At 21.1% G+C, this 15106-nt stretch overlaps 1 protein-coding gene across 1 annotated transcript; it reads left to right on the top strand.

Moving 5' to 3' along the window:
* Window positions 1-13023: 13023 nt before the first annotated feature.
* INS49_009134 (uncharacterized protein) lies at window positions 13024-15051 on the top strand (the record flags this gene model as incomplete). The annotated part of the gene is made up of 1 exon (XM_043169871.1): window positions 13024-15051. One exon carries the CDS (start codon window positions 13024-13026, stop codon window positions 15049-15051), a length of 2028 nt encoding a protein of 675 aa, XP_043027551.1.
* Between the last annotated feature and the right edge of the window lie 55 nt (window positions 15052-15106).

Genomic DNA, 15106 nt, shown 5'->3' on the forward strand with positions numbered 1-15106 from the left:
TAAACCCTTTTAAGGGTAACTTAAGGAAAAGCTTTAATATAATAAAGAGGGAAGATAAGAATAAAAGGGAATTAAAGAAAGGGAAAAGATAAATATTTTAAAAATTCTTAAAAATAAGAAAAGCTTAATTAAAGCATTAAATATATATAAAAAGAAAAGAGTTAATTTCTTAAAAAAATATTTAAAATAAGTATAAAAGCTAGCTTTTTATAGCTAATTAAAATTTAATATAATATCATTTTTTATATAATTCCCTATATTTATTAATATACCTTTCTTTAAGCACTTTATAATAAGTATTATAAAAACTATTAAAATAAAACTTTATTATCTTTAATTAAGCCTATAAATTTTAAAATTTACTTTATTATAATTTTAATTATTATTATTATTTTTAATTCTTTACTTACTTATCTTATTATAGCTTTTACTTTTTTATAAAAGCTTTAAATATTTTTAAAACTTACTTAGCAGCATATTTATTAATTATATTCTCTTAATTATTAAAGTTTGCTTTAATAATTAATATTAATATAGTTATTAAAAATTTAAATACTTTTATAAAATAAAAAACAAATTTATTTTTTCTTTTAATTATTATATTAGGTATAACATATTAGCTTTGCTAACTTTTACTTTTACTTTTTATAAAGCTTTTGCTTTCGCTTTTATTTTTTGCAATACTTTTACTTTTAATATTTATACCTTGCATTTAATTACTTAGCTAGCTTACTTATAAGTCTTTTAAATTATTTTTAAGTAAATTTTATTATTATTTTAATTATTTTAAATTAGCTAATGCATTTTAAGTTTTATTTATATTTATTATTAAGATAAATAAATAAAAAAGATTTTTATATATATTAAGGTAAGTATTTCTTATTAGCTTTAAAATATCTTATAATATAATACTTAAGCTAAAAACTTATTTAATTAAAATTATACTTAATTAATTTTAAGTTATTTAAAAGTTTATATCTTGCTATATATTAAATATTTAAAATTAAGTTATTAAATTAATTTATATTAAAAATATTATTTCTCTTATGCCCTTTTTATAATTAATAGTAATCTTAATATATTATAATTTAAATAACTGCTATTAAATAATATTTCTTTATAATAAAAGCTTACTTCTTACTTTAATTACTTTTATGCTATTAATTTTAATAAAGAGAATTAATATAGGTATTTAAATAGCTTTATTAATTCCATTAAGCTTTAATTAAATAATAAATATTTAAATAGCAATATTAATAATAGCTTTAAGCATTTTATAATATATAATTTTAATTAAAAAAGCCTTAGCTTAATTTTATACTTCTTAATTATTCTTTTTTTAATTTTCCTTAAAGTAATTTTTAATAAACTTAATAATATACTATTTATAAAATACTTTATTAATCTATTTTAATTTTAATGCAAACTCCCTATTAAAATCTTATATTTTATTTTTTAAGGCAGCTATTAAATATTTATAAATAAGTGCTTTAATATCCTTATTTATCTTACTTTTCCTATCTTTTAATATAAGATTATTTTATAATAAATAATAATTCTTTATTTTATTAAAAATTACTATTATTTAATAATTAAATATATAAATAAGCATAATAATAAATTTATAATCTTTTATTAATTTATATTATTAATATTTCTTAAATAAAATATAATTATAATATAAAGGTTTTTTAAGTAAGAATATAATATCTTAAAAGTTAAAAAGCTATTAAATTATAAAAGCTATAATATATTAAGTTTTTAATTCTTTATATTTATAAAGCATTCTTTTTATATTAAAAAAATTAAGGATAAGAAAGGCTTAATATTATTTTATTAAATTTATTAACTTAATTAATTTTCTTAATTTAAAATAAAAATTAACGCTTAGGAAATATTTTTATATTATCTTTATAAGCTTATTATTAAATGCTATTTATTTTATATTAAAGAATAATAGCTAATTAAGAATTTAAAATTACTAAATATTATTTAAGTAAACCTTATTTATAATAATTCTTATTTTAAAAAGATCTTTAAAAAAGTTAGCATTTACTTCTTAAGCAAAGTTTTATTAATTTTAAATATTTATAATATTTAAAAATTATAATACTTTATTAAGTAAGTTTTTAAAATTATTAAAGTAAGGAAGTTTTAAAATTATTAATATTAAATTATTCTTTTTTAAATTAATAGGCTTAATTATTAAAATTAGGGCATTAAAGTCCTAAGGTATTTTATAATATAGGGGCAATTAAAAGCGCTTTTTTGCCTTATCTTTTTAACTAAAAGATATTTTAGCTTTTAATTATAAAGAAAGGAGGTAAAAAAAATAAATAATAAAGTAAAGAATAAATAATAAAAGTTAGGTAATAAAAAGGGAAGGTATAGTAATAAAAAGAGCCTTATATTTTTAAAGATTATTATATAAATAATTAAGGTAAAAAGAGTTAAAAATAAGAAAGAAATATAATTAATATTTAATTATAGCTTAAAGTAGCTTTTATAAATAACTATTACTTATCTTTAAATAAAAATTAAATAAAGGAAAAAATTAATATATTAAAAGCATATTATTATTAAAATAACTAAGTAATAGCTAACCTTTAACCTTTAATTAATAATAATATAAAGATAAAAAAAAAAAAAAAAGAAAGAAAAAAAAAAGAAGGCTTAATTATAAATAAATAGGTATAGCAGTATATGCAGGCTAGAGTAGCAAAAGCTAATAACTTATTATCCTTAAGTTAAATAATTATATTAATTAAAAAAAAAGAGTAATAAAGAAGCTTATAAGTTATTATTAAAAGCTATTAATTTATTATTTTGTTAATAATTAAAGTAAAAAGGTATATAGTTTCTTATTTCTTTTAAATAATAGTTAATTATAAAGTATTCCCTTTTTAATTTATAAATTTATTAAGTATAAATTAAAATGAATTACTTAGCTAAAATTCCTTTATAATGGAAAGATAAATAACTTCTTTATAGGCAGGGAATTAAAAATAAGTAACTTCTTTTTAGCAATAAATTAACCTTAATTAAAAGTAAAGTAATAAATTATTTCTTTTAATAATAAAATAGCTTATTATTAGTATTGCTTATTTTTTTTTATTATAGCAACTTTATATATATAAATTTCCTTTCCTTCTTTAAGTTTCTTTTTCTTTTTTTCTTTTCTTAATATTTTTTTAACTTTAATTAGCCTTTAAGTTAAGCTAAAATTAAAGCAAAATATTATAATTTTTTTATCCTTAAATATCTTTTTATAATAGCATTTTTATTATTAAATTTTCCTTAATTAAGATTAAAAAGTTTAATATAAGAAAATTCCCCTTCCCCTTTTTAAGCTATTTATTATAACCTATAAGCTAAACAAATCTTAATTAAAAGCATTTATACTTTTTTTAAATTAAAAGATATTTTTAATAAAGGTTAGTTTATTAAAATTATTCTTTATAATACTTTTATAAAAGGCATTTTTATATATATAAAATTATTAATATTAAATAAAATTAATACCTTATTTAGCAACTTATTAATTTTATCTTTAAAAAGGTAATTAAGAAACTATTTAATAAATTTCTTAATAAATTATAAAAAAAATGGTTTTTAAATAATATTAAGAATTTAATTAAAAGCTATATAAATATTATTATTATTAAGGAAAGTAATAAGGCTTTTTATAAAAAGTATATAATAATAATATATAATTACTTTAATTATTATTATTAAGCAACTTTGCTTATAGCCTTTTATAGCTATTAAAATGCTTTTTCTTATAAGTATTGCTTAAAGTGCATAAATTATAACTTTTCCTTAATTATAAATAAGAATATTTTTATTATAATCCTTTTTTTTAATTATTGCTTTTTATATAATTTTTATAATAATGCTTATATTAATTATATTTATTATATTAAGAGATTTAATTATATTTTTAATAAATATAATAATATAAAGGAAGTATAAAAGGCTATAATAATTAAGTAAATAAAGTTTAAAGGTATGCTTAGCTTTATAATTATTATTAGTAAAATGGCATAACTTAAAGAAATAATTAGCTTTAATATTATTTAAAATAAGAAAGTTAGCATTATTTAAGGCTAATAATTATAACCTTATAATGTAAAATTCTTATTATATTAATTATAAAAGTAAGCTTTTAATAAGGTATAAATAATAATTAGGGTAAAAGGAAAAAGGGAAAAGTAAATTAGGTTATTAAAAAAAAAAGTTTTTAATCTTAATAAGAAAATAATAAATAAGTATATAATAAATTTTATAATGCGTTTTTTAAAAATATAATATTTTATATTTAAACCCAAGGCTAAATCCAATTAAGTAAATAAATACATATAAAAAAAAAAGAAATTCCATATTATAATGAATGTATGTGTGTGCGTATGTAAGAGAAGATAATAATAGGTTAGTTTTTAAAATGAGGAATGATCAGCTTTCCTTTACTTATTAATAAGCAAAACTAAATTATTCTTTTTTAAAGGAATAAATTAAGGAAAACTATAATATATATCTTATTATATAGCTTTCTTCTTATAATTTAAAATTAATTTAATTATTACCTTTATATTTTATAAAAGATTAAGAAGTAATTAAAGCTAAGAATTAAAAGCATTTTAAGTAAATATATTTAAAGTTTAGGTTTAAACATATTATATAAGAATAATAGTTTTAATTAAAATAATTAATTTAAAGCTATAAAAAAGATAAAAGGAATTCTTTTTATAAAATCTTTTAAATAAAGTTTAATTAATAAAGAGGGCATAGGGTAAGATTTATACCTAACCTTTAATTCCTTTATTAAGCATTTTCTTAATAATAGTAATAATAATAAAGTATTTATATTTAATAATATTATTAATATAAGAGTTATATGCTAAGATTATAATCTTCTTAATTTTAATTATTAAGAAATATTAAATAAATTAACTTATATTTTCTTATTTTTTATTTATTATTATCTTTATTAAAAGCCCTTATTTAAAAAGGAATTTTTAATAAAGAACTTTTTAATGCTTTTTAAATTAGCTATTTTAAAAAGCATAGCTTTAACTTATTTTATTAAGTTATATTATCCTTTAATTAATTTATTATATTCTTAATTAAAAGGTAAATATTAAATATTAATATAAATTTTAATAAATAATTAATTTAATATAGTTAAAATAATTTTATTATTATAAATTTAAATATCCTATTTATTATAATAAGGATAGCTAATAATAGTCTTTTTAATATTAATATATATTCCTTTTTAATAATATATAGCTTAAATTTAAAAATAAATAATATTCTTTTTATGGTACTTAAGAAAAGTATAATAGTTCTTAATAATTTTCTACTTTTAATTAAAGTTATTAATAATTTATTATTATAGTAAATCCTTTTTAAATTATCTTTAAAGAGTTCCTTTATAAATAAAGAAATAATAAGCCTTTTTATAAAAGAATAATTATTATTATAATATTAAGTTTTTAAAATAAGTTTTATAATAAAGATATTAAGTAATCTTAAGTAATTCTTTTAATTAAAAATAATTATTAAATAATAATAATTCTTAATTAAATAATTAAGGTTAAAATAATTAATTAAAAAAAGTATTATATTAATTCTTAATATTTTTTTTAAATTTATAATTTACCTTATTTAATAACCTTAATGGCTTTTTAAAAAGTATATTTATAATAATATTTTTAAAACCTTTAATATAATAAATAATAAAATTATATATTTTAATTATAATTAGCTACCTTATAATATAAGCGCTTAATATATTTAAGGTAAATCCCTTTAATTATTAAATTAAAGTATTTAAATTTATTTTTAAAATAAAGTAAATATTATAAATATAAAAGCATAAGCACTTAATTATATATAAAATAGCTTTATATTTTTATTTTATTATATTATATAGCTTTTTAACTTTTATTTAAATATTACTTTTATATTAAATTAAGTATTATAATTTATCTTTAATTTATATAAAGCATATACCTTATTTCTTAAAACTTATATTTATTATAAAAATAATCTTATTATTAAAATAATTAATATTAATTAAGTATAATTTTAAAGTAATTATAACTTTAAAAGTATTTATAGTTTTTTAATAATTTAAGGTTTATTAATAAAGCATACCTTTTTTTAAAAGATTAAATAATAGTTTAATAATAATTTTATAAAAAGGTATTTATATTTTATAAAAGTTTAATAAACTTAAAAAGAATTTAAGCTTAATTATATTCTTATAAGTATTTTATTTATTAATTTTAATAATTTTCTTATTTAATAAAGATTAATTAAGTATTTTATAAATATAGCTAATAATATTAACTTATTGCTTATATTATTTTAATTTAATAATATTAATTACTTTTTTAATTAACTTAAAATTATAAAAAACATTATTAAGATTCTTAATATACTTAATTATATATTTTTAAATCCTTAATAAAATAAATACTTCTTTATTTTTATAATTTATCTTTAAACCTTTAATTATAATATTATTAAGAAAGAATTTGCATATTATGAAAATTAAGTTATAAAAAATTTAAATTATATATTATATAAATTAGGTAATAAAATTTATAACTTTTATAAATAAGTTATATTATTAAAATAATTTAATTAAAATAAAAAAGGTTATAATATCTTAACTTTTCTTATTTAACTTAATTTAATTATATTTTAAAAAAAAGTTAAAAAGAAATAATATTTTATATATTATAAACTCCTTAATAAATTTATTTATTAATAGTAAGATAAAGGTATTTTTAATTATAATTTTATTAGCTTTTAAGATATTATTAATAAATTAATAATTAAAGTTCTTTTTTTTTATAAAAAATTATTAATTCCTATAAGTAATATAAAATTTCTTAATAACTTTATTAATTTATTAATCCCTAAGTATTTTAATAATTATTTTTCTTAAAGCTTTTAAAAGCTAAATTATTTTTATTTAATATACTTTATAAGGAATTATTTAAATAAATTATAATAATGCTATATTAATATTAATTTAAGCAATATAAAATTAATTTTATGCTAAAGATTTCTCTTAATTAAAAAGTAAATAAATAAATATTTCTTTTTCTTATTTTAAAAAGAAGTTATAATTTTTTTATAAAAAAGTATTTAATTAATTAAGCGTTAATCTTAATTCTTTATTAATTAAAGAAAACTTAAGCTAAATTTAAGTATTATATTTACTTTTATAATTCTTATTTATAGCTAATTTTACTTCTTTTTTATAAATAAGTTTTTAATTAATTATACCCTTAAGAATAATATTATTAAAAGAATAATTATTTATAAGATAAACTTTAATGCTTATTTATTTATAAAAAGTTTTAATTAAAGGTTAAATAATTTTATTAATTAATTTAATAATAATTAAAGCAAAAGGAATTTTATTAATTTATTTTTTAATATATATAGCTCTTTTCTATAAATAAATATTATAAATATAAATTAATATTTATTAATCTTTTTATTTAGCTTAATAAATCTTTTAAACTTTAGCTTAAAAGTTTTTTATAAATATAAAGATTAAACTTCTTATATTTTTATTTAAAAAAGTATTTAAAACCTTTTTATCTTTTTTTATTTTAATATTAAAATAAGTTAATATAATTAATATATTAATTAATATTAAGCTTTAATTAAAGCTTAAAAAAAATAAAGAAATGCTTTTAAAAGCTAATAAATATTTTTAAAAAACTTAAGCTTTCTTAAGTAAAGTTACTTTAAAGGGCTTTTAATTCTTTTATCTTAAATTATATATTACCTTAATATTATTAAAAATAAAATAAGCATAAAAGTATTCCTTTAATTATTTAAATATTAAATTTATATTTAAGAAAAAAAGCATTTTTAAAAAAATATAAAGTAAGGTATTAAGGATTTTATTATTAATAATAAAAATATAGCTTTAATTTTATTTAAATTAATATAAATTTATTCTTTTATAACTTTAATTAAAAATAAAGAATTTTTATTATATATTATTAAGTTTATATTATTAAGTAAAGTATATAAAAGTTTATTATATTTATAATATAATAAAAGCAAAAGATTTATTTTAACTTTAATATTTAAAAAAATAAGTTATAAAGAATAATTATTTATTCTTATATAAATTATTAAATAAGTTAAATTAAAATATTCTTAATTAATTATATTTATAATAAATATAATAATAAAGTTAACTTAATATTAAATAATTTATAATAAATTAATTAAAGTATTAGCCTTAATATTATTTTTTAAAAAAGTAATTATATTAATTTTAAAAGATAAGTCTTTAATATAATCCTTAAAATATATTAATTTAAAAAGTACCTTTAATAAAATATATGCTTTAAATTATATTATTAATAAGTGCTTAATTAAGATTAAATTAATATTATTAAATATTAAAATATTTATAATACTTATTTTAATAATTATAATTAAAATTACTTAAGTTGCTTTTTCTTTAAATAATAAGGATTATATAATATGCTTTTTTAATTTTAAGTTTATTATATTTATTAAGCTTGCTTTTATTATAGGAAATTTAGCATTTTTCTTTTAAATTTAATTTTAATTAGCAAATAAATTTTTCCTTTTCCTTACCTTTTTCTTATTTTTTAGCTATAACTTATTATTAATAATTTAAGATTAATTATCTTTTACCTTTTTAAAGTCTTTAAATTAAGTATAATTAGCCTTTATAATTCTTATAACTTTATTTTAATCTTTAATATCCTTAATTATATACTTTTTTTTAATTATAATAATATTTATTTAAAAAAGCTTATTATTACTTATAATTATAAACTTTTTCTTAATATAAATTATATAATTTATAAAATTTATAATTACTAAGATTAAATTAATTTTTTTTTAATTATTAAGCTTTTAAATTACTTTTAAGGTTTTTAATAAAGCCTTTTTTTTAAATAAAGAATTTACCTTAATAAGCTTATAATATTTAATTATATAAGGTAAATTAAACCTTTTTTTTTTAAATAAGAATTTTAATTAGCTATAAATATATTTTTTTAAATTATAATTACTTTAATTATAATATAATTAAATATAAATAAGATTTAAATACTTTAAAAGGTTAACTTAAGTATCTTTAAATAAGCTAAGAAATATTAATAATTTTTTTAATTTAAAAGCTATTAATAAGCTATTTAAGGAAAGTTATTTAAGCTTATTGCATTAATATATATTATAATTTTAAGAAGTATAATTATAGCAAACTTTAAATAATTTATTTTTTTTAAAGAAAAGCATTAAAATTATAACTTATGCCTTATTATTATTAAAATTACTTTAATTAAGTTTTATTAAAAGCTATTAAATAAAATTTATAGCCCTTAGCTTAATTATTTTAAAATTACTTTATTATTTATTATAAGAAAAAGCTTTAATATCTTATTAAAATAATTTAAATTTATTTTTAAACTTAATTAAATTAAGTTTTAACTTTATAAACCTTTTAATAAGTTTATTTATATTTTATAAATTTTAATTATATTTTTTAATAATATTAATATAATTAAATTTAAATAAAAATCATTAAACTTATAAATTTTTATTTTAAAGATAATTTAAAGAATTAAAATTATTTTAATTTTCTTAAAGGAAATTTAGCCTTTTTAAATTAAATAAATTTTAATTAAAATTATTTTATATAAATAAATACTTATTTTATTTAAAATATTTAAGTTTTTAATTAATAACTTTTAATAAAGTATGCTTAAAATTTAGCTAAAGAATATTCCTTGTTAACTTATAAGTAATCCCTTTTTTTATTAGCTACTTTTTTAAATATAATAAAAGCACTTTATAAAAGGGCTAAGTTATAATAAAAAAAATATTATTTATATTATTAAGTTCTTAATTATATTTTATAATCTTTTCTTTTTATGCTTTTAAGTTATTATAAGGGTTATTATAAATAATATCTTTAATAATTATAATTAAGTTTATATAATAAGTTTAATTATTAAATTTATAAAAAGTAAAAAGCTTTTTCTTTTAATTTTTTTAAATAAATTATTTAATAATAATGCTTTTAATTACTTTTATTAAATTTAAAGTAATATAGCGTTACTTAAGTAATTTTAAGATTTAATTATTTAAATAAAAAAATTAATAAGTAATAATTTTAAAGCTATTTAAAATTTTAATAATATTAATTTTATTAAACTTTAAGGTATTTAAATTATAAATTATAAATAAAGCTATTTATAATAAAACTATTATATTAATAAAAAATAAAACTTTTAAAATATTAATTTAAATTCTTAACTTATTATTAGCAATAAATTATAAAATTTAATTAAAGCAAGGTTAATGCTTTAATTAATAATAAGCAAGATTAAATCTCTTTTTTCCTTTAATAAGTTTCTTAAAATTTCTTTCTTAACTTTAAATAAAAAAAAATAAATAATTTTTAAAGTTTAAAGATACTTTTAAAATAAGAATAAATTTAAAAGGACTTTAAGCTTAAGAATATAATATATATACTATAATAATTTTTATTAAGATAATAATAAAAAAAAAAACTTAAAAGGAATAATATCTTTAATTAAAGTAATTATTTTTAAAGAATTTATTTTTAATATTATTATAAGATATTTAAATTAAAATTTAAAAAATAAAGATATTAATAAATATAATAAATAAAATAAACTTAATAAAAAGATATTTTATTAAAAGATAAGAATTATAAGGCTATAATAAAAAAAGCCCCTTAAATTTATATTTAATGCCTTACTTATTAATATTATATTAAATCCTTAATAAATTAAATTTAAATTTAATTAAAGCTTAGGCAAGATTATACTTTAAGTTTAAGTTTCTTATATAATTTAATTAATATAAAAATATATAATATAATGCTATTTATTAAATTTATAAGCAAGCAAAATAAATATTTTAATTTTGCATTATAACCCCCTTTACTTTAAACTTAAAATTATAATAATAATAGTAAATATTAATTAAGAATTTAAAGCACCTTTAATTAATATTAAGTAATATTTATAAAGTTTAAATTTATTATTTTAATTTTAAATTTATATTACTACTATATTTTAAATATAATCTTTAGCAAAAAACTTAAAATAAGTTTAAAGCTTAATAATATATTAATATAAAATTAAGGTAATATTTTATTTAAATATTAAAAGTATAAAAAGTACCTTAAGATTAAAAAATAATCTTAAAGCACTTATAATATTATTATAAGTTTAATTATACTTAATTTTTCTTTATAATAAGTTAAAGATAAATATAAGCTTTAATTAAAGCTTTAGGCTAAAATATAAAATAATTTAATAATATTTAATATAAAAATAAGAAAAAAAAAATTAATAAATAACTAACTTATAGCTAACTTCTTATTTTTTTCATTATTAATTAAAAATATATAAAACTAAAATTAACCTAAGCTAAATTATTAATAAAAACAAGCTACTTAAATAATAAGGAATAGATTTTGCTAAACCCTCTTAAGAGTAACTTAAGGAGGAGCTTTAATGCAATAAAAAAAAAGATAGAAATAAAAGGAAACCAAAGAAAAGGAAAAGATAAATATTTTAAAAATTCTTAAAAATAAGAAAAGCTTAATTAAAGCACTAAATATATATAAAAAGAAAAGAGTTAATTTCTTAAAAAAATATTTAAAATAAGTATAAAAGCTAGCTTTTTATAGCTAGCCGGAATTTAATATGGTATCATTTCTTATGTAATTCCCTATACCCGCCAACATTATTCTTAATAAGGGCTCTTAAATAATATATAAATTATATAAATAAGTTAAGTATTAATAAAAAAATAATTAAGTATTTAAATAAAGAAAGTATGGTTTTTATATATAAGCTTTAAGTTAAGAAATAAGGTTAATTTATAATATTAAATAAGGCGATTTAATTAATTAAGGGCTTATTAATTAACTTAATTAAATAATTAATTAAAAAGTTTATCTTAAAGTATAAAGCTTATTTATTTAAAAAGTTTAAAAATAATGGTAATTAAGGGTATTACGTAATATATATTTTCCATATTAAGTTAGCGTTGCTATTTTAAGTTAGCTTTAAAGCTTATAACCTTTAAAATAATAGCGTTAAATGCTTAGTTAATTAGGTTAGCTAACATTTATTTTACGGGAAGAAAGGCCCCTATTTATAGTTATTATCCTCTATATAGTGGCAAACATATGGGGAAAAGGATATTCCGTATTAATAATAGCCTAGATATCTAGAATATTCCAACACAGCCCGTCCTTATCAAGTCTTGTTAACACGCTCTCAGCAGACGCACCCGGGTGCCAAAGACCCAATGTCGTCCGTCCTTTATTATTCTATAGCTGTTCCTGTAATTCTGCAAGGTACAACAGTGAGAATTGGTCACGGTTAGTTCCACTCATGCCTGCGAAATCAAGGCTGAGGTAGTATTGAAGCGTTCGGACCTGGGGAACGAACAAGGTATAATTATGGTTCGTGAGCCAAGACGCCTATAATTAGGTCGAGCAGTCCCCACAGACCGGCTGACCTGTACATGATAAATTGCTACTGGTTCTGTTAGAGTATGCCCCTAGCTAGCGCAGAAATTCCACCGTTAAGCATCCATAAGCCCGACTGATGTCGTCGCAATATTGCCCGCCCGGCACTTTGACGCCGGAAAGCCAAGACTTTGCTCGTGTATTCTCCACGCCGCGGTCCCCACGTTTCCCCGCAAGAATCTAATCGACTCGGGGCGTGATGCGGCGAATAGGCAGGTGCCATGACTGTTGTCTTCTGAACTCGGCCGACCATCATGCATGACCGAAAGAGTCCACCAAGATGCAGCGATCCGCATATGCGCCCTAATAGCGTGAACCTATATGGGGCCGCAGGTTCGTGAGCATGTGCACATAAGTTCAGGGCACCCGCTTTCGGGCGCGTGCGACGCGAATGTCTTCGTTGCAGGCCTCACATTGTTCAAGATTCCAGCAAGATGCGACCCACAGGCTCGTTCCTGGCCTTGGCCTCTGCTTTCGCTGTCCAGACCGTTGCGGCCCTGGACCCGTACGAGGGCTATGTCTTCGCGTACTTTACAGGGAACTCCCGCGCTGGCGAAAACATCTTTCTGGCGGCAAGCAATGGCAACAATGCCCTGTCGTGGCAAGAGCTGAACGGCGGCCAGCCGATTCTCACATCTTCCCAGGGGACGACAGGTCTACGCGATCCCTTCCTCATCCGATCACCACAAGGGGACAAATTTTTCCTCGTCGCCACTGACCTCTCGATCGGGTCGGGTACGTCATGGTCGGATGCGGTACGGTTTGGAAGCCGATACCTCGAGGTCTGGGAGTCGAGCGATTTGAAGACGTGGTCGAGTCAGCGCCATGTCCAGGTTTCCCCACCAGAAGCTGGCAACACCTGGGCGCCGGAGGCATACTACGATGAGGATATCAGCGCCTATGTTGTTTTCTGGGCATCATCGCTCTACGACGCAGCCGACACAAACCGCACAGGGGCAACTTACCACCGGATGCTGTATGCAACCACCCAGGACTTCATCACGTTCAGCGAGACAAAGATCTGGCAGGATGCGGGCATGTCTCGGATCGACTCTACCGTCTTGAAGTCGGACAGCATCTACTACCGCTTCACCAAGGACGAGGGGGCCAGCGGGACGGGCTGCAGCGATATCATCCAGGAGCGATCAGACTCGCTCCTCGCAACGCTGGAGTCATGGACGACCGTCACCAGCTGCATCGGCAAGAACGCGGGCACGAGCGCTGTCGAAGGCCCTACGGCTTTCAGGGCAAACACTGGCGATGTCAACGGAGACAAGTTCTACCTGTTCGTGGATGAGTACGGTGGTCGTGGATACATCCCCCTGGAGACTGCGGACATCGCGGACCCGCGGTGGGCCGTGTCGAGCTCCTACGACCTCCCTTCGAGCCCCAGGCATGGCACGGTCATCCCGGTCACGGCAGCCGAGCTTTCCTCCTTGACAACCAGCTCCGCGAAGCCCAGGTCGGCCGCCGCTGACGGCCTTGCCACGGCAAGAAAGGAGCGCAAGAGCAGGATCACGCCGCGCGACAGCCCTGTCCTGGCTGGCCTGAACGCTGACCCTAACATCGCGGCATTCGGAGAGACATACTACATCTACGCGACGAGCGATGGCTTCCCTGGGTGGGGTGGCCAGACGTTCTACGCCTGGTCGTCCCAGGACCTCAGCACGTGGTCTCGGTCGGAAGAGCCTTTCCTGGTCCTCAACGGCACATCGGGAAATGTTCCATGGGCGAGCGGCAACGCTTGGGCCCCGACCATCATCGAGAGGGACGGGAAGTTCTACTTTTACTTCAGTGGCCACAACCCGACATACAACCGCAAGACTATTGGAGCCGCCTTCGCCAGCTCGCCGGACGGCCCATTTACTGCACAGTCGACCGCGATGATCCTCAACAATGAGAAGTTGACCTCGGGCCAGGCCATCGATCCGGCGACCTTCAAAGACCCGGAGACGGGGATTTACTGGCTGCTATGGGGCAACGGCCGGCCACTGATTGCTCAGTTTAACAATGACATGGTTTCCATCAACTGGGACACGGTCCAGAACATCACCGGGCTTGTCGACTTCAGGGAGGGCCTCTTCCTGGTGTATCGGAACGGGATCTACCACCTCACCTACTCGATCGATGACACCGGGTCTGAGAACTACCGCGTTGGCTACGCGACATCGGACTCCGTCACCGGCCCTTGGACGTACCAGGGTGTTGTGCTCCAGAAGGATACGAGCCAGGGTATCTTGGGCACGGGGCACAACTCCATCCTCAATGTTCCGGGCACGGATGTTTGGTATATCGCGTATCATCGGTTCCATATCCCGGACGGTGACGGGACTCACCGTGAGACTACCATCGACAAGCTGACATTCGATTCGGAGACTGGGTTGATTGAGGCGGTGGTGCCGACGCTGACGAGCGTTGACCCCTTCCCTATTCCAGCTCAGTGGTCTGGGAGCACGGAGTAGTCGTGCATGAAACTGATAATAATTTTAACTCTGTACATACGTAACAACATAATGA

This window comes from Diaporthe citri (assembly GCF_014595645.1).
Source record: "Diaporthe citri strain NFHF-8-4 chromosome Unknown scaffold_3, whole genome shotgun sequence".
NCBI lineage: Eukaryota > Fungi > Ascomycota > Sordariomycetes > Diaporthales > Diaporthaceae > Diaporthe > Diaporthe citri.